The sequence below is a fragment of the Podarcis filfolensis genome, assembly GCF_964270895.1.
Source record: "Podarcis filfolensis genome assembly, chromosome: 7".
In the NCBI taxonomy this organism is placed as follows: Eukaryota; Metazoa; Chordata; class Lepidosauria; order Squamata; family Lacertidae; genus Podarcis; species Podarcis filfolensis.
The window spans coordinates 31,579,596-31,607,176 of NC_139603.1; the positions used below are offsets into that span (position 1 = coordinate 31,579,596).

Here is a 27,581-nt window from a genome sequence, read left to right on the forward strand (position 1 = left end):
ATTGAAGTTATTTTCTATGCTGGAAAGCTGGTTCTTCTAGTCATCCAATTATGAGATTTGGTGGAATGCGGATTATTTGACAGAGAAATGAGCAAACTGATATTTCACTGTCAATGATTTCAAGATTTTTATTTGTTTTCATTGGTCCTTTCAATGAGGGAAGCTTCAAACAATATCAGGCTGCTCAGTATATAAAAGAACTAAAGAGCTCATTCTCTTAAATTTGGCATTTACTACAATTCTTTGACTCATGACATTATTAATACAGCTCTGCTTTGTAAGACTGGATTTCTTTCATAACATGCTTGCTATATATGACCCATAACGATAAGGCATGGAAGTTTATTTTGAGTTCAACTTTGCAAGGAAGGGGGGGGGAGAAACCTCTTTTGAACCTAGATAAAATAAAAACTGTCAGAAGGAATGGCATTTACACAGCATTTCAAATACTAATGCTATAGAATCCTTATATTAACTCAGTGGTTGGATATAGAACACGCTCAGTAAGTCTTGGGCTCACATGCTCCCTTGCAGAACATCAGAAGCTTCCGCTTCCATCTGAAATTAATGGCAGAACTTGGGACAAACTAAGGTTAATCTTAACCACTATTAGCTGAAACAAGCCGGCTTCACAAACTATGGTTTGAAGTTTGCTTGTTTCAAGCATCGGTAATTAAGAATAACTGCAGTTTATATCGTCTCAGACTACATATCAAGTGACAGATACTGTAAAAGAGAAGCAACACTTTCCAAGCTCCTCCTCATAGCTGTGTTAGAGAAGGATGAAGAAAGTGTGAGCCCAAGACTCACTCATTCTTCTAACGTTAAATCATCCGTAGCGTGGCTAAATATACACATGCATAAAGTTTTAATCAGACACACAAGGTCAGTTTCACAACTAAAGCGTTTCACATCAACTATCATCTATTGCCTTTTAACAAATTATCTTATTGATTAGCTTTAATATATGTTTCATACAACCAAAATATCAATATGCTAAAGGAGTTACTAAAGGAAATGTTGTATCATAAAGGCTGGAATCCTACATATCATTAGGCTGCTTACATTCCACTGAAGTCAAAGGCTGCCAATTACAATTTATTTTTACGACAACTTGCCAGTTAATTTAAAACACTATTTCTTATTCCTGGAAGAAAATACCCATCTTCACTATTTTCTTTTTAATTTCCAGAATGAAAATCAGCTTCAAAAATAAAACAACCGTGGCCATCTCTCAGCCCTAGCAATTAAAATTTGACCTCATCAATTAAAACTGACCTCCGCAATCACACTGATTAAAGCTTGCAACTGTAACAGGAGCTCTAGCAAATTTATTAAATTTTAAAATTGCTTAGGAAGAGCAGATTAAAAGGGACCTTCTTCCAAAGAATAAAGGGTATCCTAAAGGGAATTGTTGCTTCACCAAATAGTATGCCAGTTTTAAAAACATACAACCATGTGCATCCTATCTGATGGCAGAAAGCAAACCAATTCAATTAAATAATCAAACACAGCAGAAGTACCTGCTGAGTAAGTTTAGCTGTTTTGCTACAAACTACACTTCAATGCTTATCATCCAAGATTTATTAAATGCCTGAAGATCGTTGAACATTTGTAATTTTGGTGATTTAGATATTCGAACTGAAATCACTTAATCAAAGTTGACTGGGGTGGTGTGTGAGGAATGTTTAAGGAGAAGAGAGTTATTAAACCAAATTGTTAACTTGTTTGCACCGCTGTGCGTCACTGGTACACACACCTTGCTAGGAAAACACCAGAAAACCCTCCTGTAATGTAGACTGGGGACACTTCAATGAGCATGACAACACCATTTTCTTTAGGCATAACGTGAGGGAGCCTTGAAACATGAGCAGATATGCCTCTTTTGCTCTAGTAGAAATAAAACAACATTTCTCTATAGCCAGCAAAGAAGGATCAACATGTTTAAGTGAAGCATAACAGGGAAACAGCTCAGTATGCACCTGCACTGCACCTGGCTTATGAATCAGCTATGAATGAAGCCTAGTGTCCTGCAGTTTTCACAGGAGGCCTGTCAATCTGAGAAGGAACTGATGCTCAAAATAGGAACCTGCTATAAATTGGGAAAAGAACAGACAGAACACAACAAAGGACTCACCTATGAGTGGAAGCTCATCCATTGTAATGCCCTGAGATTTGAGGTGCTTCTTGATACAGGCCAGCCGCTGCACATTGGGCCCCCAGCGCCTGCTCAGCTTGTGAATGTGTTGTATTTGCGTCACAAAGCGCATTTCTTCATTCAGCTTGCACTCGGGCCTCCAGTCGGGAGGAGGGATCACCCTGCACATCCCATACTTCTCAACCTGAGCACGGATCGACTCGATGTATATCAAGGGGTCATGGAACTCCTTTGGGGAAGGCTTGAAGATAGGGATCTCCTCCATCATGGCCCACCCAGACTTGACGCTGACCTTCTCGTGCTTCCCCGTTGAGTCATGTGGCTTGTGCAAGGACTCGGTTTGAGAGGTAGAATGATTTTCACAGGAGGCATTTTCAGTTTTGCTATGTGCTTGTTTCCCTGGCATGTTCTTCCCAGCAGCAGCTCTTTTCGGCCTGTTTCTTTCCAGACTTTTCTGTGGCACTTCCTGACTTCCAGGCTTCTTCATGTGGCCGTTCAGCAAAGGCTTCTCCGCAGGTGCCTTTTTGCTTGGGGCTTCAGCCACGCTGACTGGCCCCTTTAGCTTCTTGGTCGGCGACTGTGTTTTGTCTATGTGGTTTGCCTCTTCCAGTCTCCTTTTTGAATTGCGCAGCCCCTCCCTCAACTGCCTCCCTACCTCCTTAGTGCATGTCTTTTGGTTCAACTTGCCATTGACCTTGACACCGTTAACAGCGGTATTGTTGGGCTTGGCCACTCCAAGAGATAGCACCTGTTTGCGGGTTTTTGCATTGCTACTTTCCGTTTTCCCTGAGATTGTATGGTTGACAGGTGAACTGGGCTTGTGGTGATTTAGTTTGGTTTCCTTGACCAGTTCTTTCTTGGCTTTGGTGTATGTGACAGTTCCTTTTGTCACTGTTGCAGTGTACTTCACAGTTTTGGACGGTGAAGGTCTGACTTCTCTCATCTTTTTGGCACTGGCTGTGTTTGCACTCGGAGATGACATTCGAGTGACACCATTGACCTTTGAAACCTAGGGATGCCAGCACCATCAGGAGGAAGAAGAGACAAAACAGGAGGGGGGGAAACCAATTAGTAAAAATTCACAATAAGCCTCAGGCCCTCTAAAAACCGATCTGAGAGGGAAATATACGCCTTGCAGCCTTTCAACAACATTAAGTCACATTATACAATGTATTGGACTTCACTCAGTGGAGAGCAGAATCAGTCTCTTTTTAAAGCAAATCAAGACAGAAATATAAAACAAGGCTTTGAAGTGTGGGTGTATCTTTAGTCATCTGATGCTGTCTGCTCTGAGTGAGAGTGCATCTATACCCAGTCTCTGCTTCATAATGAGGCTGTGCATGATGGCTTCTTCTGTGGTTTGCCTCTGGGAGGGGCCTGCCGCCCTCTCCCGGGGCCCTGGACTTGCTGCTGCCATGCCTCACTTCTGTCCCTGCCTCCCATTTCTGAACTTTTCTGGCTCTGTAGATGTATTGTGCGTGCTTGCTGATGCATAAGACCCCATCTGCACTATATATTTAAAGCAGTGTCATACCACTTTAAACAGCCAGAGCTTCCTCCAAAAAATCATTGCCACTTGCAGTTTGTTATAAGCGCTGAGAGTTGTTAAGAGACCCCTATTCACCAGAACGACAATTCTCAGTGTGGTTCAACAGTCCATCCCTCTTCCTAGGGAACTCTGGGAATTGTAGCTCTGCGAATGGAACAGGAGTCTCAGGACAATTCCTAGCTACAGTTCCCAGCATTCTTTGGGGGGACCCACAACTGCTTAAAGTTATATGATACTGCTTTCAATGTATAGTGCAGATGGGGTCTTAAAACTGTCAGAAATATGCACAGCTTGAAAATATGGCAGGGGCAAAAGTAAGGATGCCTGGCAGCAGCAAACGATACAACTGGAAGGATCCAAATTCTCAAATCTGTTTTGGGGCAAAAGTTTCCATATTCCATATTGGAATTATTCCAGTCTATGTCTATTTGAGCCACATGCACACAGCCCCACTGGGTGACCCAATGGGAACTCATGCTCCTCGCTTCTCATTTCAACCAATCCTCCTTTTCCAATATTAATATTAACCCCCTTTCCCCACCCAATTCCCATCTACCAAGGTGTCTACTCATTTGCCTTCTAAACTTATTTGAACTTAAACACAAGCAAACTTAATAACCACTAATAACGGAAAATTACCAGAATCTCTCACTATTTTACTGCCATAAAATAGTAAGATTCACAAGTGTGCACACAATTATATCCAATATGCACCCAAGAGATTAGCATGGCTCTGAAGAATCCCACTTCCAGAATTATATTATAGCCAGGAGGTACAAAATGTAATTCAGTAGTTATGTGCAGATTCTATATCCGCCCCCACAAGAAGTTTGATGTCTAGGCAGTTTTGTTTTTATTCAACAGCAAGTTCCTGAAATAGTTAGTTGCAAATGACAGGACCCACAGCTAACAAGTTTTATTGATTTCAATGGGAATTTGTTGCAATTTATCATTTGTTGAATTTCCCCAAATATTTATTAACTGTATAATTTATTAATTATGAATTTGTAAATGTATGGATTTATTATGGGGAGAGAAAAACCAGGTTTACATGTTTCAACTTTGTGTTACATAACTGCTGAAGCCCAGTACTTGTTAAGAGACAACAAACAGATATCCCAAAAAATGCAGTGGCGTAATAAACATTATACAGCAACCATGCAACATATCTTTCCAACTGTGCTTATTATTTGGTCAATAGAGCACCAAGCTGAATGAGTGTGCAAGAATTAATGTGAGCGAGCATGTGGAATGTTTAGCCTCATGTACTATTTCTTGTTTAGTGGCACCAGGAACCATAAACCTGGACCTTTATTCTCCAAAGACTGTGCTTCTTTTTCCTACTGTTGCCAGCTGTAAGAAAGGCAACTCAGTGCTTCCCAAAAGGTTCAGTGGCAGGAAGCTGTGTGGAAGCTACAGCACCTCTGTGGCAATGAGAAGCCACATCTGCCAAATTTCTTCCTGCCATGCAGCTACTGAGGATACAGAAACCTCTGAGCAGTGGCAGAGCTAGCTGCTCGGGCACCTGGAGCGGCGCTCATGCAGTGTACCCGGGGGCAGGGTGATCTGCCCAGGGGGCGGGCTGATCAGCGTGGCAGTGGTCCACCCAGGGGGTTGATCAGTGCGGCAGTGGCCCACCTGGGGGGGGGGTGATTGCTGCAGTGGCAATCCACCCAGGTTTTCTTTTGTCACCCCCCCCCGGGATGGCACCCGAGATGAAACGCCCCCACCACCTCCCTTCCTACGCTCCTGTCTCTGTGGGAGTGGTTTGCAATCCTAATCACATATTTCACTTATGTTTATTTGGAATAGGATGCTGTTCAGCAAGGAAAGCTACTCAGAAGGGCTGCCTAGAAAGAAGCAGACATCTGTAAATGCATAAAACTCTGCTTTCCAGCCAATGAGGAACAGCACATTAGGACACAAAGGCCTAGAATGTAGAAGGGATTGAAGCATGCCGTTAAGCCACTCTTAAAACACAGCAAATTTGCTTGCTTCAAAGAGTCAGGTGATAGGATACTTGTTAGAACACAATGTACAACAGTTAAAGCAAACTGACTACAGTCATACCTCCGCTTACGTATCCCTCTGGATACGTAAACTGGGATGCAAACGCGGCATACCCGGAAGTATTTTTCTGGGTTTCGCCGTGCGCGCATGTGCAGAAGTGGTCCTCCGGTTGCGAATTCCTCAGGATGCGGCCAGACCTCTGGAACGGATCCTGTTCGCAACCGGGGGTACCACTGTATTTATAGAAGAAAGGGGAAGCCACAACTAATCAAAAAGATTTTAAATTAACACTGCTTTACAATTCTGTATTTGGTCCCCCGTTTATAAACAGCTTTGCATTTCCCCCTCTGTAAGCTTTACTACACCTAATACCACACAGGCACCTAGTATTCATGCCCTTTACATTGGATGTGCTACAGTCATGATTTCATTATCTCCTACGAGATGCAAATGGTTTAAGCAGGAACCTTAGCACAGCTATCTTTCATGAAAGTGTGGTCAGGTTTTGCTAAAATATAAGGAACAGTCCGTATTCGGCACATATGTTAAATGTGGGGTGCATGATACGACGGCATAGGAAGACTTCATGTGACGTCACAGAACATTCCATAGCTTCGGAATGACTGTGGCTCAGTGGCAGATCATCTGCTCTGAGTGCAGAAGGTCCCAGGTTCACTCCCCAGCATTTCTCCAAGTAGGGCTGGGAAAACCAATGACCTGGGCTCAGTATAAGACAGCTTCCAATGCTCCCGTGACTCAAGCATATTTTACCCCACATCAACATGAGCCTGGATAGCTCAGTTGGATACAGCGGGGTGCTGATAACGCTATAAGGATGCAGGTTCAATCCCTGTGTGGGACAGCTGCATATTCCTGCACTGCAGGGGGTTGGTCCCTTTCAACTGTACAATCTATGATTCTATAAACCAGTGCCAGAACTGAAGGCTTAAAAACTCACCAGCCTCAGCTCCTAAAAAGACACATCCTCACTCCCACGTACGGCTGCACACACAGCATTTCTATAAAAATTCCCTCTTTACCCCTGGCAGCTTGATCCAATAACCTTATAAACACAGTTAGTTTGCTTCTCACAAAGCTTCAGCAGTTGGGAAACGTAACTTTCCCCCTAATGAAATACCGTATTTTTCGCACCATAGGACGCACTTTTCCCCTCCTAAAAAGCAAGGGAAAATGTGTGTGCGTCCTATGGAGCGAATGCAGGGGGGAGGCAGGCGGGAAAAGCCCCCAAGAGCTGCACACAAGCTCCGTGCGCTCTTGCGGGCTTTTCCACAGGAGGGAGAAGGGACTGACTGGCCGCATCAGTCCCTTCTCCCACCTCCCAGAAAAGCCAGGAGAAGCCACAATCTCTTTAAAGGAGTTGCGCGGCTTCTGCCGGTTTTGCGGGAGGTGGGTGAATCCCCCCACCTCCCAGTAAAGCCAGGAAATCCCTGTGCAGCGTCTCCCGGCAAGGAGAGGCTGCACGGGGCTAAAGGGGAAGCCAAAACAGCGAGCGGGATCCATCCCGCTTGCTGCTTTGGCTTGCTCCATAGCTGCGCGCAACCCCTCCGGCAAGGAGAGGCTGCACGGGGCTATGGATTCTTTAGCCCCATGCAGCCTCTCCTGGCAAGGAGAGGCTGCACGGGGCTAAAGGGGAAGCCAAAACAGCGAGCGGGATCCATCCTGCTCGCTGCCTTGGCTTGTGCCATAGCTGTGCGCAACCCCTCCGGCAGGGAGAGGTTGTGCGCAGCCTGTACGCTGCTCTTTGGGGCTGGGGGGATTTTTTTTCTTGATTTCCCCCCCTAAAAACTGGGTGCGCCCTATGGTCCGCTGCGCCCTATGGTGCGAAAAATACGGTACTATTGTTTCAGGCTCCCCCCCTCCATTTCTTCATTTTGGTGACATGACCACAGAAACACATGTTTTAAAAACACACTCCGACAAACATTTGACACATATTTAGAGTCAGAGGTGATGCTGCTCTTATCTAAGGGGGTTACAAGAAGAGACAGACAGTTCAAGAGGGGAAGAACGAGGTCAGGGGAGAAGAGTCAGCACTCAGCAGAGAATCAAGCAACAGCAGTGGTGAAACGAGGCTGGATCAGGAAGCTAAGTTGCGGAAACAAAGATCTTGGTAAGCACCTTGAAGGAAAAGAGCAAAGGGCTTAATCTCAGAGAAAGGTTGTGTCAGAGCAACATTAGAAGACGGGAAGGAGGGAAGGAGGCAGGCAGGCAGGCAGGCAGGCAAGCAACATACTGCACATCATTTTGGAAAAACAGCGAAAAGGAGAGAGGCAAGCAACCAGTTGTGAAGTAAAGGGAATTAAATTTTCTAAATTGTGAACAAGGAGGTAGGTCCCCCTTAAAAAAAAAAATCTTGCTTTTGAAATGGAGGGATTAAAACTCTCAGGAGGACTGCATACTGGCTCCTTTGAAACAAATTTTGTGTCTGTCTTAACTGACCTATGACTGAAACAAATGCAAAGTACATGTTTTTAAAATTTTAAAAGGATATATATGCTGCTTAATAATCAAAAACCTCTAAGGGATTTACATGAAAGTAGGCGTAGAAGTCTCAAAAAAACTCCAGCTGTAGCCTCAAGAAAAGACTTCTGGATAGGGTAAGATTATATAGTGACAGAATCTCCATAACTAGTTTGGACACTTGGAAAGCTGTCTCTCTCTCTCATACACATGCACACATACCTAAACATTCTCGCACACTTAATTTCTTTGCCAGCTGTAAACTCTAATAAAAACTGCCAAGACAGAAACTTCTGATATTACATAGAGAATTTTAGAAATGGCAAACCATCATGACCACTTAGGTGCAGAAAAGTACTTCAATAAAACCTCAAATGAGATCCTTCTGAGCCAGCTAAGAAACTGCATGGGTGCATATGTTTTACAAATACACACTTTTCAAGCTTCTAAAACAGTATATAGGAAGACTGTGGGGATCGCTCAGTCGGTAGAGAATGAGATTCTTAATCTCAGGGTTGTGGGTTTGAGCCCCACGTTGGGCAAAAATATATAATTCATTGCAAAGGACCATCATGGTCCCTTCCAACTCTACAATTCTGTGATTCTACATCAGTATCTGAGAGCACATTGTGCATTCTCAATTTTCCATCTCTGCTTCCAAACAGAACGTTCCCCTCAACCAAGTGGTGATGTTAGAAGGAGACAATACTGGGACCAACTTAGCAGCTGGTGATTTTCCCCATCTGCTTACTATGAATTTTTTTTTCAGATACTTTACTCTCTCTCCAAAAATGAAGTCCATTGCATATCAATAATAAGGAAGAAAAATATTAGTCTAGTTTCTAGATTTCACACAGTTAACATGGTCTTTATTTTGCATAAAATTGCCTTAGAAGAAAGAGCCTTCAGGGTCCCAGGTGCAGAAGAGAGCAAAAGAAATTGCGGTACGCAGTTTCTTACCTTTCTACTGTTGACATGTCTCCCCCCATTAACCAAAAACACACAACCTTTGTGAGTCAGCCTATTAAATGTCTGCACTGCTGGCTGCGGAGGATCACCATAGAGGTTCTAGTCCCAGAGTTCCATTGCGAGGCAGTGCTTACACTGATCACACAAGAAAGAAGTCAATTTAATTTTAAGAAGAAGTAACAGTGATCAATCATTAGGCTTTATCACTTGTTACACAGACTAAACTAATCAGAAGCACATGCGCGCGCACACACACAACGGATGTTTTTTGTTTTCTCCAACCAGACAAGTAGAACACATTCTGTCTTCACACAACTCTCACACTTGAATGTAAAAGCTAAGCGTTCTCTTAAACCTTTTTTTTTAAAAAGAAAGAAAGAAAAGAACTCTTAATATAAGGGGCCAGCTCATAATCTTGCATCAATTGTATGACCTTCTCTTGCATAATCAATAGAGGGCCTCCTTGAGTTAGGTTTCCTCTCCTTTCAAGTAACTGAGAAAGGAGCTAGAGAGCAAAGCAGAAAAAGCAGGGAAAGAGCAGAGCACACACAGCAGAGGGAAATGTGTAGATCTACAAAACAGGAAAGACATTATAGAAAAGTAGAAAGGGGGATGGAGCGATGACTCGGGCAACAAATGTCTTCTTTTCGGGCACAACTAATAATTTGACATTCATCCTAAGAACATGAAATATAATGCTGTGATCTAATGCTGAGTTGTAAATCTTTCTATATGCCTATTTCTACTTTATACTGGGGAAAACAGGATTTTCATTACAGGAGTTCACCCCTATAGTGAATTTATCTATAGACTCATATAAGAAGAGTGACCAAGGAGGCTACTTCTAGGATTGACTTGGGGAAATTGCAGAAGATATTTCATCCCTTTAATATAGCAACATTAACCAAATTTGTCTGGCCTGGGAAAGGGTTTTTAATTATCTGTCTGCCCCACTATTTCATTACAATATTATGCTTGTGAGTGTTCTGTTTATGTTTAGCATGTGCTGATGTCGCTATCTCAGAGAGATACAATTGTTTGAGAAGACTAAGAGTTAAGGGGGGAAAGTACACCTTTAGGAGTGCCATGAAAACCTTTTCACACAGGTGGCTTGCAAGATTATCTGCAGTAAACTGAGGGGGCACGTGGAGGGAAGAAGTACTGGAATCATTTTCCTGTTTTTTTCTTAAGCTTCCACCCTGGTTTGCACTGCAATGCTGGCCCTATTCCTGTTGCTGTTTTTAACAGCATACAAATACCTGTGTCAAGTCACATCTCCTGTGCTTTTGTGGACCATCCAGAAAACATATGTGTGTATATAAGGAATTTCTGATATTGCTAATGCTGTCTCATTCTGGGATGGCGAAGAACCTCCATCTTCATATTCTGCTCAGTCTACTTGTTCAAATGAACACAGGGAAAGCTGAGTTGTTGTTTTTTTCTACAATCAAACGGTATATAAATTTTAGGAAGCAAATGGAATAAATGGTGATATTACTACTATGGTCAGGTTTGGTAGATCTTTCCTAGCTTCACAAACCATGAGCACAGGGGCCAACCGTCTTGTCCAGCACCTCTTCCCACTCCCCCTCAACTTTCATGCTAGCTCCACCACCTCATTCACAGGCCTGTATTAAGCAAGGGGTTTCCTTTAATGTCCAAACTGGGGAGCTTAATAACTCTTAGTTAACCAGGGTAAAAAGCCAAAACCTGACCCTGGTTTATTATCCTGGTTTGTTAACTTAACATTAAGCCACAGTTCTCTAGTTTAGACATAACAGGAAACTCTTGGCTTAATGCAAGTCAGTAGCAGAGCACTGAAACTGATGCCTAAGGAGAGGAGGTGGAGAGGCAAAGCAGGGTCACTCAGTCTCAACACTCACTTCTGGCTTCATAAACCATGTTTAATGCTGAGAGAGATCATCTGAACCTGACCTATAAGTCAATCTCACCTGTGTTAGCCCTTCTGGTTCTGCCTGCAAATCTCAAGGGGGGTGTCTATTGGTTTACATTTACAAAGATCTAAATCAGGCAGGCACATATTGGCAAATCATGGCTTGGGGGTTCCTGACCTAACTGCTAAATATGGATAGGGAAGTTACCTCAAGGAGTGCCAATAGGCAAACAGCCAAAAGCATTCAGGTCTTTCCAAGCCTTCTCCAGCTGAATAAACATCAGCCAAACAAAGCCTTGCTTTAGGCTCTGTTGGTTCATGGAGGTACTAGAGATTTCTGGCACTATATCTAAGAATCATTACCATAAAGAGAGAGAGAAAGAAATAGATATTGAGAGCACAACAAAAGGCAGGGGGGACATTGTATAGATAAGGGCCTCTAAACTCCGAGGTGCTGAAATTTAGCGCAGACACAGCAGTTTTCCTACAGAACCTCTTCGGTAAATTTGAAATAAACTGAGGATGTGATTATTAACTGTAGCCATTCAATCTTTTGCTGTCAACTGGGGGTGTGATATGTTAATCATGGCTGAGCTTGCCTCCCAGAAACAGGTTTTGCTTATAATGTATTTGGGGTAGGAAGGGAATCTTCTGTAAGTATCATGTGCCATGTAATGTACTATTGTTGTTTTAAGAATTATTTTCTCTCTTTTATTTGTTAAATAAATAGGTTTTTTAAAAGACCCTGTCCTCAAGGAAACCTATATGGAACTAAAGTTTCCAAGACTGGGCTATCCTGGTCGCACAGAATAACACGGTCATGTGAATTCGTTCTTACAACCAATCAGACAGATGTTTTAAAACTGTATAAGAAGAACCCTCATGCAACTAAGGCACGGTAATAAAGTGTGTGTCTCCTTACAATACAACAACATAACAGGCGACCTAAGTAGAACTAGCATTCAATATACCTCAAAACATCTCAAGATAAATTTGGACAGTTTTGTCCCAACTGGTGCACCACACACTACCTGTTTCCTTAAATCCTGAGCCGATCGATGAAGGGTGTGGTGGTTGTTAGCATTGAGCCCTTTTGTGGAAAAGCCCATGTTTGTTGAAGAATGGTGGTTAGCAGCAGCCTGGTCTTTGCGACTCTCAGTCCTGTGTTCGCCATTTCTATCCTTTCCTGGCGTTGTGTCTTTGACTCTGTGTTTCTGAACATGTTCTCTCTCTTTTGTTGATTTGCTGGATCCGTTGAAGACTGTGAAGAGAGAAGAAACATTTGTGAGCAGAAGAAGCAGTAGAAAAGAACAAGACAAGCACAGATTCCAGTTCAGACTCCTTTTGAAAACAACAGTCCAAAAGCAGCAGCAGTGACAAGCTGATACTTTTGGGTGATATCCAAAGTCGTAACAGGACTTCTTCCTCTCTTTCCCAATGTCAAATCTGCTCTGGATGGTCCCCCAATCCTTCAGAGCAAATCTGGGGGGCTGGAGGGGAGAGGAGAAGTGGAAGTATCATTATGAGAGTTGAAGTCCGTTCCGCTTGCAGATAAGACACTGCGCAGTTGCATAGCCCCTGCACTGCTCTGGCACAAGAAAAATAAACTTTGCAGCTGCGACATGCATGGTCTAATGCTGCCCTAACACCAGGAGGAATGGTGTGAGGGAGCTTCAGGAGAGTAGCAAAGTTAGCATTCTATCCATAACAGTAGCCTTAGCCAACATGGTCAATGGCCAGAGATATTGGGAGCTGATGCCCAACATCTGGAGGGCATCATATTGGCTATCTCTGACAACGCACAAGCCCACAAAACAAGGCTGGGGAACAGGATCTGACTGGTGGGCACCAAATCCTTCTTTCCCCATCCGTCTGTGCGCCAAGTTTGACAGGTGGGCAGTGGTATCAGGTGGCCCATTTTCATCCCATGTGGTGCTTTGAAATCCCAACAATCAGCTTCAAAGATCTGTTTACTGTTCTCTGCAGCCCTCGATGTACAGAAGACTAAGGCAGGGTACTATGTTATAGGTAGGTAGCCGTGTTGGTCTGCCATAGTTGAAACAAAATTAAAAAATTCCTTCCAGTAGCACCTTAGAGACCAACTAAGTTTGTTATTGGTATGAGCTTTCGTGTGAAAGAAGTGTGCATGCACATGAAAGCTCATACCAATAACAAACTTAGTTGGTTTCTAAGGTGCTACTGGAAGGATTTTTTATTTATTTTGTAGTGTACTATGGGCAGGGCTTTGCAGGCGCAACCCTCTATTTGGCCCCGTTGTGTCCCTACTTGCCCCATACCTGATGTCACAAAGCTTGGCCAGAGCAGCCTCACAGGACCAGTGGGTGGACCATCACTACCAAGAAGCAAGTAGCATGCATACTCAAGGGTCGGTTACTGGTCAAGCCACCTCAACCCACAGGCCACTTTCCTTTCTCTGAGATAATGTTGATAGTGGTTATAATGTCTAGCATTTATGGGGCACTTTCAAGTGTGTGACAGACACCAAGAGAAACATTTTCTCAAACAACAGATTGCTTAATGTCCAAAGGACAGCAGAATCACAGGGGGCACAAGGGCAAAAGTATAACTCTCATGCTTTTAGTGACGCCACTTCTGGTCTGTGGACACAAACACTCATCGGGGACTTTAGGTCTGCAGCTGTAGGAGAACATGAAGTATCAAAGCATTTCACACTGATAAGAGGAGGAAAAGAGAAGAAGATTTGCCAAAACCCACCACAAACACAACTGACTATCCTTTTCCAGTCCACACTGTTAAAACAGAGCTGGGCATGGAGGGAGCTGGAACGCCAATGGTTTCATGGCGCACTCATGAGGACACAAAGCTAGTGGCACTTGCCAGAAGCCTGCCGACCGCTTCCTACTTGACATGATGCAATGACAAGGAATGACGTTTTGAGTAGCAGCAGTAGTTTCTACAAAGATGTCACACAGTAAGTACATGCTCATTCCACAACGGTATCTTTTTGCGGAAAGGTATGCAGGAAGTAAGATATCAAAAATGCTTTGAATGATTATGGAATGGAAAAATGCAGGGCTTTTTTTCAGCCGGAACTTGCCAGAACTCTCAGGTGGGTGCCACTGCAATTATAAGAGAACGAGGGAGGAGTCCATGGTGAGTTCCGGCACCTCTTTTTCTAGAAAAAAAAAGCACTGGAAAAATGTATTGTAATGTTTGTGTTTGGAATTTCTAAATATTAAAAACAAGGCCAAAAACAAACAATTAACATTTCAGGCTCACTGTGTATGCCTTGCAGCTTCTGAGCTCTAAAGATTAAAAACAAATGAAAACACTTCAACACTGTCATTACCCTGGCCTAGGCCAACTAATAAGCTAGTCAAATACTACAAGGCAATGTCACATGGGAATTATTTTTTAAAAAACAAACCTGCCCCACCACTTTCCCAACATGGTAACCACAGCATTATCTCAGAAAACAGTTTAACCACGAAAATTATCACACCCTGCATTTGGGTCTTATTCATGTTGCAATATAGATCAGTACTGCTCCCAGGCTCCCAAACAGTGCACTTTCGGTTGAGCAATAATCATGCAACAATAATATGGTGGTTAACTATTTCCCTCCCTTTTCTTTTAGCCAGATGTCAACTGCAGTGAATGTTATGCACATTTCTTGGTTTTATTTATTTAATTAAAGTGCTTTTTTACTACCAACAGATTCCAGAGCAGAGAACAAAAAGCACTGCTATATTTATCACAAACAGTAAAATATGCAATAAAAACACAAGATTGAAGCTGCAGCTAAAAACATATAGAAGTCTAGGGCATCACACAAGTAAAAATAAATGGGGAAAACTGAAGTGTCTTTACCTGGCACTGAAAAAGTTGTAATGTCTGTCTGTGCCAGGCACAATTCTTAAAGGGAGGGGATTGCATAACCAAGGTGCCTGCCGTCTCCTTTATTGCTATTTCCAGCACTTCCAATTAAATAGCCAGTTAGGGTAGAGCTTCAGCAGCAGATCTCAAAACAGAGGCAGGCTAGTATAGGAAGGGGTGCTCCTTCCAGTATATGGGTATCAGCACCTTAAATTGGGTCTTGAGATAAATAGGCAACCGTTGTAGTTCTTGATTAGTATAATATGACTAGTGTAGTATGGATATGCCTAGATCCAAGTTAAAATTCTGGCAGCCATTTTCTACATTAGTTGAAGCTTCTATGTTGCCTTCAAGGGCAGCCCCACACAGAACACATCATAGCAGTCCAACTGGGAAGTTACAAGAGCATGAATCGCCATGGCCAAGAATACCTTGTGCAGCAATGGTCACAACTGGGAAACCAGCCAAAGCTAATGCCTCAAAGAACCCTTGGGCTTCTAATGACAAAGCTGGAGATAAGAGAATTCCCAAGCGGCAAACCTGCTCTTTTACAGCGCACAGAACAGGTTAAATACTAATTACAGGAATACAGGAACCATCTACCCACAGTGCCTGTGCCTTGCCAAGATCCAGCTTCAGTTCACTGGCACTCATCCAGGCCAGGCACCAATTGAGCATCTGCACAGTTTCATCTGACTAAAATGGCAGAGAGAATCAAGAGCTGGTGTCAGGAGCGGGTGCCAGGAGCAGGCCAGCAATAACTCACACGGCGTCAGTGAAATTAACTCTTTAGTCAAAGAAACAAGACAGCTCAGGAGGCCAGGCCTAGAGAGCACAGCGATTCTTCTTGGTAGATCTTGCCCCTATGGGGCAGTTGTGGGGACTGAAGGTCCTTGCCTTCCCAGTTCCCACAACTCCCTAAGGCTCCTCCTCTACTGGTTCCTTCCTAAGCAATGAAAGGCTCTTGCCTGTTTTTGCTCTGCCCTCTTCATACCTCTTTGGGTTCTCGGAGACCAGGGAAGAGGGAGCTGGTTGCAGCAGGAGGGGGAGGCCTCCTGGCTTCTTCATCAGCCTGCCTCATCTCTGCCTGTTGGCTCCACTTCTCTCCAGCCTCCGGTTCTGGACTGCACTCTGCCACAGGCTCTTCTTGCTCACTAAACCCTGCTATGTCTTCAGCTCCTGACACCTCCTCCTCCCAGTCTTCTCCCTCTGACCACTCATTGTTGTCCCATCACCAATCCCTGGCTCTCAGCCTTCTTCTTTTGGGGGCATCCCAAGCTGGTGCCTCCCACCATTCCTCTGCCTCCTGCCAGTCTAGGACAGCTGAGTATTGTCAGCACAGAGATAACACCCCTCAGTGGCTTTATATGCCATGATGTCAAGTAGAGCCCCGTCGATGCCAACTTCTGGAACCAATACTACAGGTAAGAGTGGGACCATATAAATGTGCCCTGTACACCCACCCAACTGAGCTGGTCCACTAGGCTAAACATAGTCAGTGGTATTAAACACTGCTAAGAAATAAAAGAAAACTGTATTGTGTACACACATCCCACATCTCCTGGCAGGGATCAAACATGTTTCAGTGTCAAAATCAGGCTTGAACCTGAAATGAAATGAGTCAGAGCCAAAGCTATCGGATAAAAAAAAAAGAAGAGAGAAAGGAGGAGGCATTTACGTATAAATGTATGTATGTCTATGACTACAGATGGATAGATATAGTGTAAACAAATATTCTTCAAGTATTCAAATATTAAATATTAACATGTAATGTTAAAATATTACTATTTAAATAAAGGGCAGGTCATGGATGCAACTGCCATCTTCCTTCCAACTGGAAATATCCTGTTACAAGATAGGGCAAGGCAGATCTCCTGTTATGGTCTCAATTAACTGAGGGAAGCATTTGGATATATGAAAGGAGTGGTTATTGTCAGCAGTTCTTCACAAGGGCAGGGTGAACCCCACCCTCCTTTGCAGAATGGAACTGGGAAGAGGTATAGCTTTCACCTGCTACTTTCATTTACTTCAGTCAGAGAAAGCTGAACCATGGCCAGTGTTTGCCTCCATGCAAAAGGAGCTGCAAATAAAGAAACGTTTCCCTCTGCCAAGAGACGCTGACCAGGCATCCCCTACAGGACACAGCAAAGGGAGAAGGGGGCGTGAATGGCAAGAGAATTTATCATTGAGTCCCAGGGAAAGAAAGTAGAACTGATTTACTGTGAAGGTGCTGCCAATGTCAATAGAATATGTATGACTTTGGTGGGGGTATGGGAGCCCAGGTATTTTTTCATCCTGGCTATCAGAGCTTAGGGCTTCAAGCTACTCAGTGCTGAATACATTTTTCAGGCTCTACTGACAAGGCGCTGATCAATTTATCTGGATATGACATGAAGGCCGTGTGAAGAAAATACATTGTGACTCAGGCAGCTCTGCTGATTTGCAAGAAAGTAATTGATGTGATCCTACAGGAACAAAAATGCCGCATTAGTGACAGTGCTAATGTATTAACCTAGCAACTAGGAAAACAGGATCCCAAATAAGAGAGAGGAAAAATAATGCTGTTTACAGGACACACGTCTTGCTGCCCCTGGCTTCACACTGTGGGTTTTGTTTTTAACAGAAAAGAAAGGAAAGAAGACACGTAGGGAAAACATTAAGTGTGGGCTGAAGCCAACAGAATTAGCCAAAGGATTTGGGGGCCTATGGGGAAGGGGCAAAGCTCAGCACCAGCTTTTCTTCCAAAGGGCCGCCACTCCAATGCCTCACAACTCCAGATGTGAGAGACCCGTCTGAAATACTGCAGTTGGAGTTGCCAGTCAGAGTTGACAATACTGAGCTAGATGGGCTAACGATCTGACATACAGCAGCTTCCTATGAAACTAAATTCATTAGGTAGTTAACTCAGCTAAGTTTTACTCAGAGTAAACACAACGGAATCAATGGGTCTAACTTGGTCATCATGCTGATTAACTTCAATACTCTTAAGAAAATATTATTTATTAATTGCATTTATAATTCCACCATTTCTCCAAGTGGAACAAGGTGCTACCCATCTTCATTTTAGCCTGACAACAACCCTGAAGGTTAAGCTAGTCTGAAAAATAGTGGCTGGCCCAAGGAGGGATCTGGACCCTGGTCTCCCACATCCTAGTCCAGCACACCACACTGGCTCTAAATAAATCGTATCTGCATGCCAGTCATCTCCATGAGCGTTTAAACAGCTTGATATTTGCTCCATTCCCCAAGAGATAAGAGGGGGTGGGGGTGGGAATACAATGCAAGATGCTAACATTTAATCTTCATACTATTTGCACAAGTACAAAGTGACTGGAGGAGAACTCAGTTCAGCCTTCAGATGCCATCTTTAACTCTAAGCACACATAGCCTGACTCATCACTGTCAAATGAAGTTCTACATTTAAGGACCTACCATGCCCATTTGGAACGTGCTTCTGTGTTTTCCCTTTCCTGGGGGTCGACTGGCATGAAGACGAAGCATTGTTTGTGGTCACCTTCGTGTCCTCTGCTTCTTCATCTTCTTCTTCCTCTTCCTCCTCATCCTGAGAGCTTCCAAAATATACCATGTTGCTGGGCAGGGCAGGAGAACCTGATACCAAGACAAATGCATTAAATATCATCTGATTGCACACAACTACTAACCTCAGTTAAAACATGGGCTATGAGCAATCAGTTAGGACTTGTGGTGGGTGGGTGACGGATGAACACATTGGGGGTTTAGGGTGCCATTTTCCCCATCTCTTCCCACCTGTTTCATAAATAGCAGCACAGCACACAACATTCAGCAGGGGAAATTTACAGCTTCCGCTCTTTTAACTGGTGGGAGCCAATTACCTATTAAAGATGCCTATTTGGTTTGGGAATCTCTTTTCTCATGTAGCACTGGTAATAGTTTGCTCACATAAACCACTGGGTGTGTTTGCTAAACCCATTTTAAGCAGCACTTTGGCAGCTTAGCCCTTTGTGTTTGTGGATATTGGTGCCTGCCCACAAATGCAGCTAAAAGCCAAATTACATGTGAGAGTGGCAGGCTCTCTTTCACACAACCAGCCCTCATTCTGTGTGCTCCCTTCTTAACCCTTAACGACACACTGCTTTATATGGGAACAGGAAAGATAACTGAATGACTGCCCCATCACACCTAGGCTTGACCCCAATATCATCTATTCTCTGAGGAAGTCTCTAGCTTAGAACTTGCTTCCTTAAATTTTTCATAAATGCAGGATTTAAAAAATAACACTGAAGACCCAGGTGGTTGCAGGCTACTCCATTAATAATACAATAGTACCTTGGTTTTCGAACAGCTTAGTTCTCGAACGTTTTGGCTCCAGAACGCCGCAAACCCGGAAGTGACTGTTCCAGTTTGCAAACTATTTTTGGAAATGGAATATCCAATGGAGCACCTGTGGCTTTCAATTGGCTGCAGGAGCTTTCTGCAGCCAATCAGAAGCCATGCTTTGATTTCCGAAATTTTGGAGGTTGAATGGACTTCCGGAACAGATTCCGTTTGACTTCCAAAGTACGATTGTAGTTAGATATGGCAGCTCTTGGCTTCTGTGAACCAAATTATTAGGGGTGCTCTTTTATCTTTGTGGATTTCAATTTAATTATAGCTGAAATGCAACTTGAACCATTTTTTTTTATCCTGCTTTTCAGTCTGGAACATATTCACAAGATAGCTTACAGGAGAGGTGGGGGGAGGGGTGTCATAATACAAATTCCAATGTGTTGTGGAAATTGGTAACCACCAGTAAAAGTTATCCAAGAGTAGATTAAACAATTTAAATGTTGGCTGGGGCAGCTGAGTAAAGAGTTCAAGAACATACAGGTTCCCCCAACTCTGGTCTAAACAATTACCCACAGAGTTATTCAGACAACAGAGACAAATCAAATGCAACAGCTCAACACTCAGCATGGCAGAGACAGCACATTAAGTAGGTCGCTGCACATTCGACTGAACCATGTAATGAAAGAGCTTTGGGCAAGCTTTCAAGTCAAACAGAATTCTTTATCAGGCTGACTGGGAAGGCAGGTAAATATAAAACAAAAGGGGAAATGTAAGCAGGTATGTTAAGAAGTGATGCTGTTACTGGCAACTTTAACAGAAAATCACAAATACCACAACATTTCAGGGCCTCCAGAATAATTTTGTTTCCTCTCGGCTTGATATGGGTTGTTATTTAAAAAAGAAAACTGCCTCAAGCCCATCAACAGCACAGGCAGCATCTGTTTTGCCAAAAGCAGCATTTCACTGCTTTCCAGGATTACCTGGCAGAGTGTCTGCACTATTTACTGAAGTGAAAACTAAATGTTTTCATCTGCATAGAAATCAAACTGGGACATTAAACCTCCACAGAAACCATTTCAGCCCAAGAGCGTTCTGTGTAATTTGGGCTGTGGGTTTCTGGAAAAACTGGGTTCTTCTCTGCAAATCATGTGGTTCTCTCCTTTTCCCTTTTCTGATACTCTCTTTCTCCTTGCAATTAAACACAGCCCAGCTGTGCACTTGAAAATCACTAAAACAATTTTAGCCGTCACAGTGATTTAGGGATGAAGTCAGGTCAAGGTATGTGGGCCTTAAGCCTGGCCGAGTAAACACATGGTATGCCAAATGCTACATTTCTGAAGAATTAGGGTCCCCTCACCCCCCCAGGGGCCTTTTGACAGGAGGCTCCATTTCATGAGTACATATATAGGTGGAAAATCCTGCATAAGCTGCATTGCCTGCACCTCAGCACTCAGGATATAAAGCCTGACTCACATTTACATTGGCACCAAGGCCTCAGTGTAAATAGAATGTGATCTATTTAAAGGCTGGTTTTATACTTGCCAGCATGATGCAAAGGACCCATAGTGTAAGTGAGAATCTGGTCTGTAGCCTCCAAGGGAAAAGAACGACTGTACATACACTGTTACTCGCTGAGAAGTAATCACATAGGGTAGAGTTTGCTGGTGCCTCAATAAACAGGAGAAGCGGGTGGTTGGGTCAATTTAAAAGTCTGCATGCAAGGTGAGGAGCAGAAAGACAGACTGCCCTTCAACGCATGTGCCCTCCATCACTAGTGGACCATGAACAGCCTGGTATTACGGCTGTGACATACAGCCCAATCTTCTTACCCCCCCCCAATCCTTTAAAGCTCTAGTGAAAGCAGTGGAGCATGGGACAATTGTTTATCCTATGGGAAAGAAATTGGGGAGAAACTTAAGACCCTGTTTATTCTTTGTTGGAGATGGGGAGTGGAGTAATTGATTGGCAAGAATCTTGCACTAAAAGACCCAATTCCTGACCCCTGACCACTCTTTACAGAGGGGACAACAGGATAAGGGGTGAATGGCATTATCATGAAGAAAGTAAAACTAAAACTTTAAACAAGTTTGAAATTATCATCATCATCAACAGGTGAAGCAGGGTGGGAAGAGACATTTAGTCTGGATAAGATCAAAGCACCTCGATCTATTTAACTGAACAATAATCTGGGAACACTCAGAGCCAATATTTCTGTCATTTCTGAATTCCAGAACTATTGTCACTGTGCAAACAAATTTAGAAGAAAGGTGTGTGTGTGTGTGTGTGTGTGTGTGTGTGTGTGTTAATAATCTCTTTTCATAATAAAAGTGTTCCTAGCCAATGTGGATTATATGCTTAAAGTCTCACGCACTTGGTTCCTGCATTGCTTGTAAATATACTGGTGATATGATTGCAGAAAAACTGCACGTGAGCACAAACCTTGCAGCACCCACAAATCAGTAAACTTTCCACCCTCAAGCAATTTATAGAGATGAAAATGGGGACACTATCAGATGAGGCCAGAGGGGGGAGAGCAACGATTGAGAAGGTGGAGCGTGGAAAGATCAGTAGATAAAAAGCAGATGGATGAAGTCAAAAACATGCACAGGTCAATAAATGAATTCCTGCTAGAAATTTATTCCTAATGACCCCATTATACAGTGTGTCATTTGCCTGTAGTTAGCCTACCAGATAGCGACCAAACTTTTAAACACTCGTCCCATTAGACATCTTTAGGTACTAGGAAAAAATATTCCTCTCCAACCAGGCCTTTGGCTGATTAACATTCCATGTCCTTTTAAGTTTGTGGGAGGGGTGGGTGGTTTATGGGTGTCTTATTCTTATTATGCATTTTGTGTTTTTATTTTGCATTTTTATGCTGTGAACCGCCCTGAGATCTTTGGATAAAGGATCTACAATTTAAACAAATAAATCTGCTGACGCAAATACAAAAATTAATGAATTAATGAATTCAATTAGTTCTGTATGTTAAACACTATATATTCATTAATTAAATAAATGGTGTCCAACTCCCAGAAGAACAGAAACTGGCTGCAATTATTAAAACTAAATTTAAAATAAATAGTTGAAGAGGTCACTCTGACTATGCACAGAGGTACTCTTATTATTACATATGTCCCAGGACTGAATTCTTGATTCAAGAGGTTTGAAATTTAGAGCTATCAAAGGCTTAGGGTCAATCAACAATCCTATTTAACTACATAATTAGCCAATTGTTACTACAAAGTATTTTAACGCAGATTAAAGTTTGAGTCTTCTGTCTGAATACCAGTTTTTCTCTGCTACCTACCAAAGGCTGATGATTTATTGTGGCGAAAATCATCAAAGGCAAATCCTGAATCAAATAACTATAGGCAGGCTGCCTATCTGAAGATTCCAGTAGCTGAAAGGTGTCAAGATTTATTACTATTGAGAGGAAGAGACTGCTTCGTGCTGTTAAATGCACACCTCGTTCCTTTTGAATATGGGACATTTTGAGGCATTTTTGAACTTCAAATATTGCCCATTTGGGGTGGGGTGGGGGAGAGAATTAGGATTATGTAGTGTGGGGTCAGCTTTCCTCCCCCCCCCCCCGTACATATCACACAGACAAACTGAGGCCATGAAGCAAGCAGGAGCCCATTCCTCTCCTCCTGGATTGCATTTTCAAGGAGCCTTTTCATGATCACATCAGTAAACATGTAGTTTGCTTTGGAATGTGCTTATTCAGCTTTGTTTAACCTGTGCCCAAAATGAATGCAGCTTAAGAGAGACCCTAGTGTTACTAAGGAGGCTATTATTATGGCCCATTGGGGACAGGAATGGGGAGTGGATGGGCTTGAGAAATTCTTTGTGTACAGTTCTGTTGGATACAATGCTTTAAGCTGCATGACCTCTCAGAGGTTAAGCAAGGTAGGAGGGCCATCCAAGTTTTAGGGCAGTTGGGTTGTCAAATAAGCACAGATTTAAACTGTTAATATCCTTGGAAATCAAAGTGCTTAATATAGTTTTAATGTCCATTTGAACAGTAACTAATGAGGCTTAACTTAATGTCCTATTTTACAGAGGATAGCCCTCTATCTGGTCCAAACCCAGTTTAATGTAAGAAAAACAAGCAGTCGCCTTGAAGTTACTCATCAACAGTTAGCACCTGTTAGTCTGTGCAGCCAGACAGGTCAACTGATCATAGTCTTTCTCACTATGGGGAGATGAGTTTTATTACTATTTAAATTATAGTGATTACTTCTAAATTTGCATCTATAAATATGCATTTACATCCAGCATATGCAAATGTTACGCAAAACACTCCAGCCATTCTGCTTTGATAAGTCTGAGCCTGGCAAGAAAGAGAACTGGCGCCTTCTGAAACCAGGCCTCAACTTCAAGGAGGTTTGGCCTGATTTGGAAGGGGCCTGGGGAAAGGAATTCTTCAGTTTGCCTTTCTGAACCCCAGCAACCCACGATTCAGCACTACTGTCTGCTTAGGGGGTTTTTTAGCGACCTGCCTCCTTTGCTGAATTTACACTCCTCTGTTCCATTTTGGAACTTTTTTTGTTTATTTTATATATTTTATATTTATATTTATTTGTTTTAAAGTTATGTTTATTGTAACCCTACCTGGGACCTCATAGTGAAAGACAGGTAATACATTTTATTTATGAATGAATGAATAAATATTGTAGCTCATATTTGCCCCAATTTCTACAAGTCTTGGACAAGAATTTAACCACTACCATTATCTAGGAGGAACCTGATTCTGCACTGGAGCTTTTGTCTCTACCCTTCTGCTTTACACTAAGAAGGGATGGTGAGGGACTTCTGCATTTGGCTTCAACAGAAGAAATGGTGCTGTCACAGGGGAACTTCCTCTTCTCCATGAGGTCACACACTAACACTGTGCAGCCCTTATTCTACCCAGTGTCAAACAGTCTAGTCCAAATGTGGGGAACTCTTGCCCCCCCATGCCAATAACTAGGGATAATTGGAGTTGTAGTTCAGAAACATCTGGAGGACCAAAGATTTCTCACTCTAGAGCTTTTAGATTGTAACATGTGATTATGTTAAAACAAATCTTATAAATATAAGAACAACAAACACTAAAAAACCAAACTTTACTATGATATATTAACAGACTCTGCTATCTCTTTTTAGGACAAAGTATCTTAGCAATTTTTTTTTTAAAAAAGAAAGACTGGAAAAAACCATGCTGCTTTCTGGCTGTCACTGTGTTCTTTAAAAATGCTATTTTAAAAATGAGTCTAACATACTTTTGGGGCTATTTTTAAAGTTAAAGTAAGCATGCAAACGTACCTAAATAAAAAAAGTGCTTCAGTGTAAATTAAATAATCCATTTTAAAGATTGATTTTCTAAAAGTGATGTGCTCGGAATTCCCCACCCATTTGGCTACATCCTGTTCGTTATTATGGTTAGAACACACACACACACACACACACACACACACACACACACACAGTTCTATATTCCCTGAAGTGTTGAAAGTCAATTATAATTCTTCATGTAGTTTACAGAGGAAGAGCAGTGGCTGGGTAGCGCTAGCTGCCATTCTCAAAACATCTTCTATCTGTGTGATATACAACTCAGGAAAAACAGCACTCTTTGGGGTTAACCAACTTGAATGAAAATGTATCTGGAAGTTAAATTCTATTCTGATAAGAGGGGATCCAGTTGCTATTTAGTTAGTACAGTAAAGGAAGATTTAGGCGTGTCTACTATATAATCCATCAACTATAATCCCACTCCTAGCAAAAGGTCTTGATCAACTATGCAGTAGGAGAAACTATGGGATGGATTCTAGACTTAGTCATGCTTCAAGTAGACCCACTGAAATCATGGAACATAAATGACTAACTAAAGTCTGGATCCAACCCTATACCTATAGGGCACGTTTATGCTTATTTTGGAGGGTTGTACACTTAGCTAACTAAACTCTGTGTAAGAAAGCAGCTTTAGCAGCAAGAAAATTGTAAGTTTTGGTGCTTTAACCCCAACATTTAGGTCTTTCTCTGCTCCAACTAAAAAAGTTCCAAATATGTATTTGCCCTCAAAAACAGATTTAGAGTCCCCATGGGTTTTTAATCTTTATTTTAAAGATGCCTTTTGGAGATATCATAATTTAACCTCTGTGCCTCCAATACATGTTGAGAACCTCACACTTGGGATGGAGTCAGTGAAAGATCAATGTGGAACAGGGGCAATCCGTAGCAGGAGGGAAGTTAAAAAACCTCAACCTTGCACATCTCCACTCAAAATTCCTTGAGTGGCTGCTCTTCTCTTAGGAAATGCAGCTGTCAGGATTTTGTTCCACGGATACACACATGACATGGAATTCTGTCCTCAGCCATCGGACAGAATTTAAAGGCTGAGAGGAAATTTTGGGTAAAATTCATCAAATTATTTGCAGAAAACATTCTATGAGATAATACAGTAGCACCTCTGGTTGTGAACGGGATCCGTTCCGGAGGCCTGTTCGCGACATGAAAAGCCCGCAGCCTGAAGTGCCGTATCTGCGCAGGTGCGCGGTGTGATTTGGCACTTGTGCACATGCACGGAGCACGATTTAGCGCTTCTGCGCATGTGTGAGCAGTGAAACCCGGAAGTAACCCTTTCCGGTACTTCCGGGTCGCCGCAGAACGCAACCTGAAAAAATGTAACATGAAGCAAACGTTACATGAGGTATGACTGTACTGCTTCCAAGTCAGAAGCAGAGAAGGTGCACTCTGCAGTGAGGAATATGGATTTTCCCCACCTTCTTCCTCTTCCCTGTCCTCAACTTTCCCTTCTTCCAAAATGCTATTTTCGAGCACTTTTGGAACTATGTAATGGGGAAGAAATGAGTATCTGGAGTGTAAATCTTAAAAGTTCATTTTTCCCCCTACATTGGTATGCTGGGATAGGGGACACACTTACCTCGAAGGCAGAGAAATGTAAGGAAATCTTCTGTCTTGGGCTTCCTTTTGGAGAGGTCAGAAATCTGTGTAGCTGGAGGGGGCAATAATGGCTCCACTATCTTTATTGGAGTTGTGCTGGGACTGTTTGGCTGAGACTGAGCAAACTTTCTTTGTGCTTGCAGCCTTGGCCTAAGAAAAACAGAGGAAAACAAATGCAATTAGGAAGGAAAGACAGCTGAAGAGAAGCAAAAATTAAGTCAATGTGAAGGGCAAGATTTTAAGCTAATGCCAATATAGCCGTCTCATAAACATGCCAATTCTGTATATTTTTGAGCACTGTAATTGGTTATAAATCTCACAGAAATATCAGGTTGCTTTAAAGAAAAAAACACCCTGTAAAACAGCTTCTACAATAACCAAGGGAGGTTTCATTAGGAGGAGAATTAAAACTGCAAATAAACAGCAATTTTTAATACTTTGTGAATATCACACCCATCTTTATATGGAGAAGATATAAAACTCATAATTTTTTAATACCTGGAAACAAATGAAAAAAAGTCAGAAGGATGAGAAATATTAGGTAAAAGCAGAACACATGCAATATATATATTTAAAAAGTAAACTTTCTTTAGATGATGATGATGATGATGATGATGATAATAATAATAATAATAATAATAATAATAATAATAATAATAATAATAATAATATGGCATGGGCTTTTCCATTTTTGCAGCAATAGCAGCACTGTCTTTCACTGAATAGGCAATTGATTCATAAACTCCTTTGAGAGCCCATTCAATTTTTTTCTTTGGGCTCTGAGACAATGGGCACGTACAAAATTCATGAGCTGCACATTATATTTGCCCTGTGAACATACGCTCTTTTAGGCTCTTGTCCCTTTCAAATACACATGAGCAGCGAGAAGAAGAAGAAAAAAAATCACACCTCTCTTAACAAGTCAAGCTGCTCAAAGCACATGGTTCTATAAGCACATCTTCTATAATTCCATGTGGCTGCATTCTGTGAAAGCGTGGCATCATCTGAAATGTAGACCACTCTGGAAGGGCATACAATATGGTTTCTTTCCATACCACATCATTCAGGCATACTGAATGCACTGCCTATTTGAACATTACCAGAGTGGCAAGGATATGGCCACATGGAAGCAGCAACTATGTCACCCTAGTAATGCAAGAACATATCTATGACAGTGACACAGAACCTTCACAGTGGGACAATCTTGTTAAGTTCCCAGGAAGACAGTTCATTAATGATGGATAAATATTGCCATGCATTTGAACTGATCCAGAATATGAATAATTAGATCCTGGTAGAAACACAGGTAATTTGGCGATGTCCTCTGTGCCACCTTTGGCCCACAGAAGACCTTCCTTCAAACTAGATTCCCTTTACAGCTCACCCAATTCAATTGGATTATGTGT

The 27,581-nt window shown here is 42.4% G+C and overlaps 1 protein-coding gene across 5 annotated transcripts in view; it reads right to left on the reverse strand.

Moving 5' to 3' along the window:
• The window catches only part of JARID2 (jumonji and AT-rich interaction domain containing 2), a 187,859-nt gene that overhangs the window by 23,237 nt on the left and 137,041 nt on the right, over positions 1–27,581 (reverse strand). For all 5 annotated transcript variants that reach the window (XR_014550577.1, XR_014550578.1, XR_014550579.1 and 2 more), the window contains exons 4-7: positions 26,156–26,325; positions 18,352–18,528; positions 12,093–12,322; positions 2,138–3,167 (exon numbers count right to left, since the gene is read on the reverse strand). Coding sequence is in view for 2 of the 5 variants with exons in the window: in XM_083623702.1 (XP_083479828.1) it covers positions 2,138–3,167; positions 12,093–12,322; positions 18,352–18,528; positions 26,156–26,325 (1,607 nt within the window). In the remaining 3 variants the exon portion in view is untranslated. The remainder of the gene's footprint in view (positions 1–2,137; positions 3,168–12,092; positions 12,323–18,351; positions 18,529–26,155; positions 26,326–27,581) is intronic.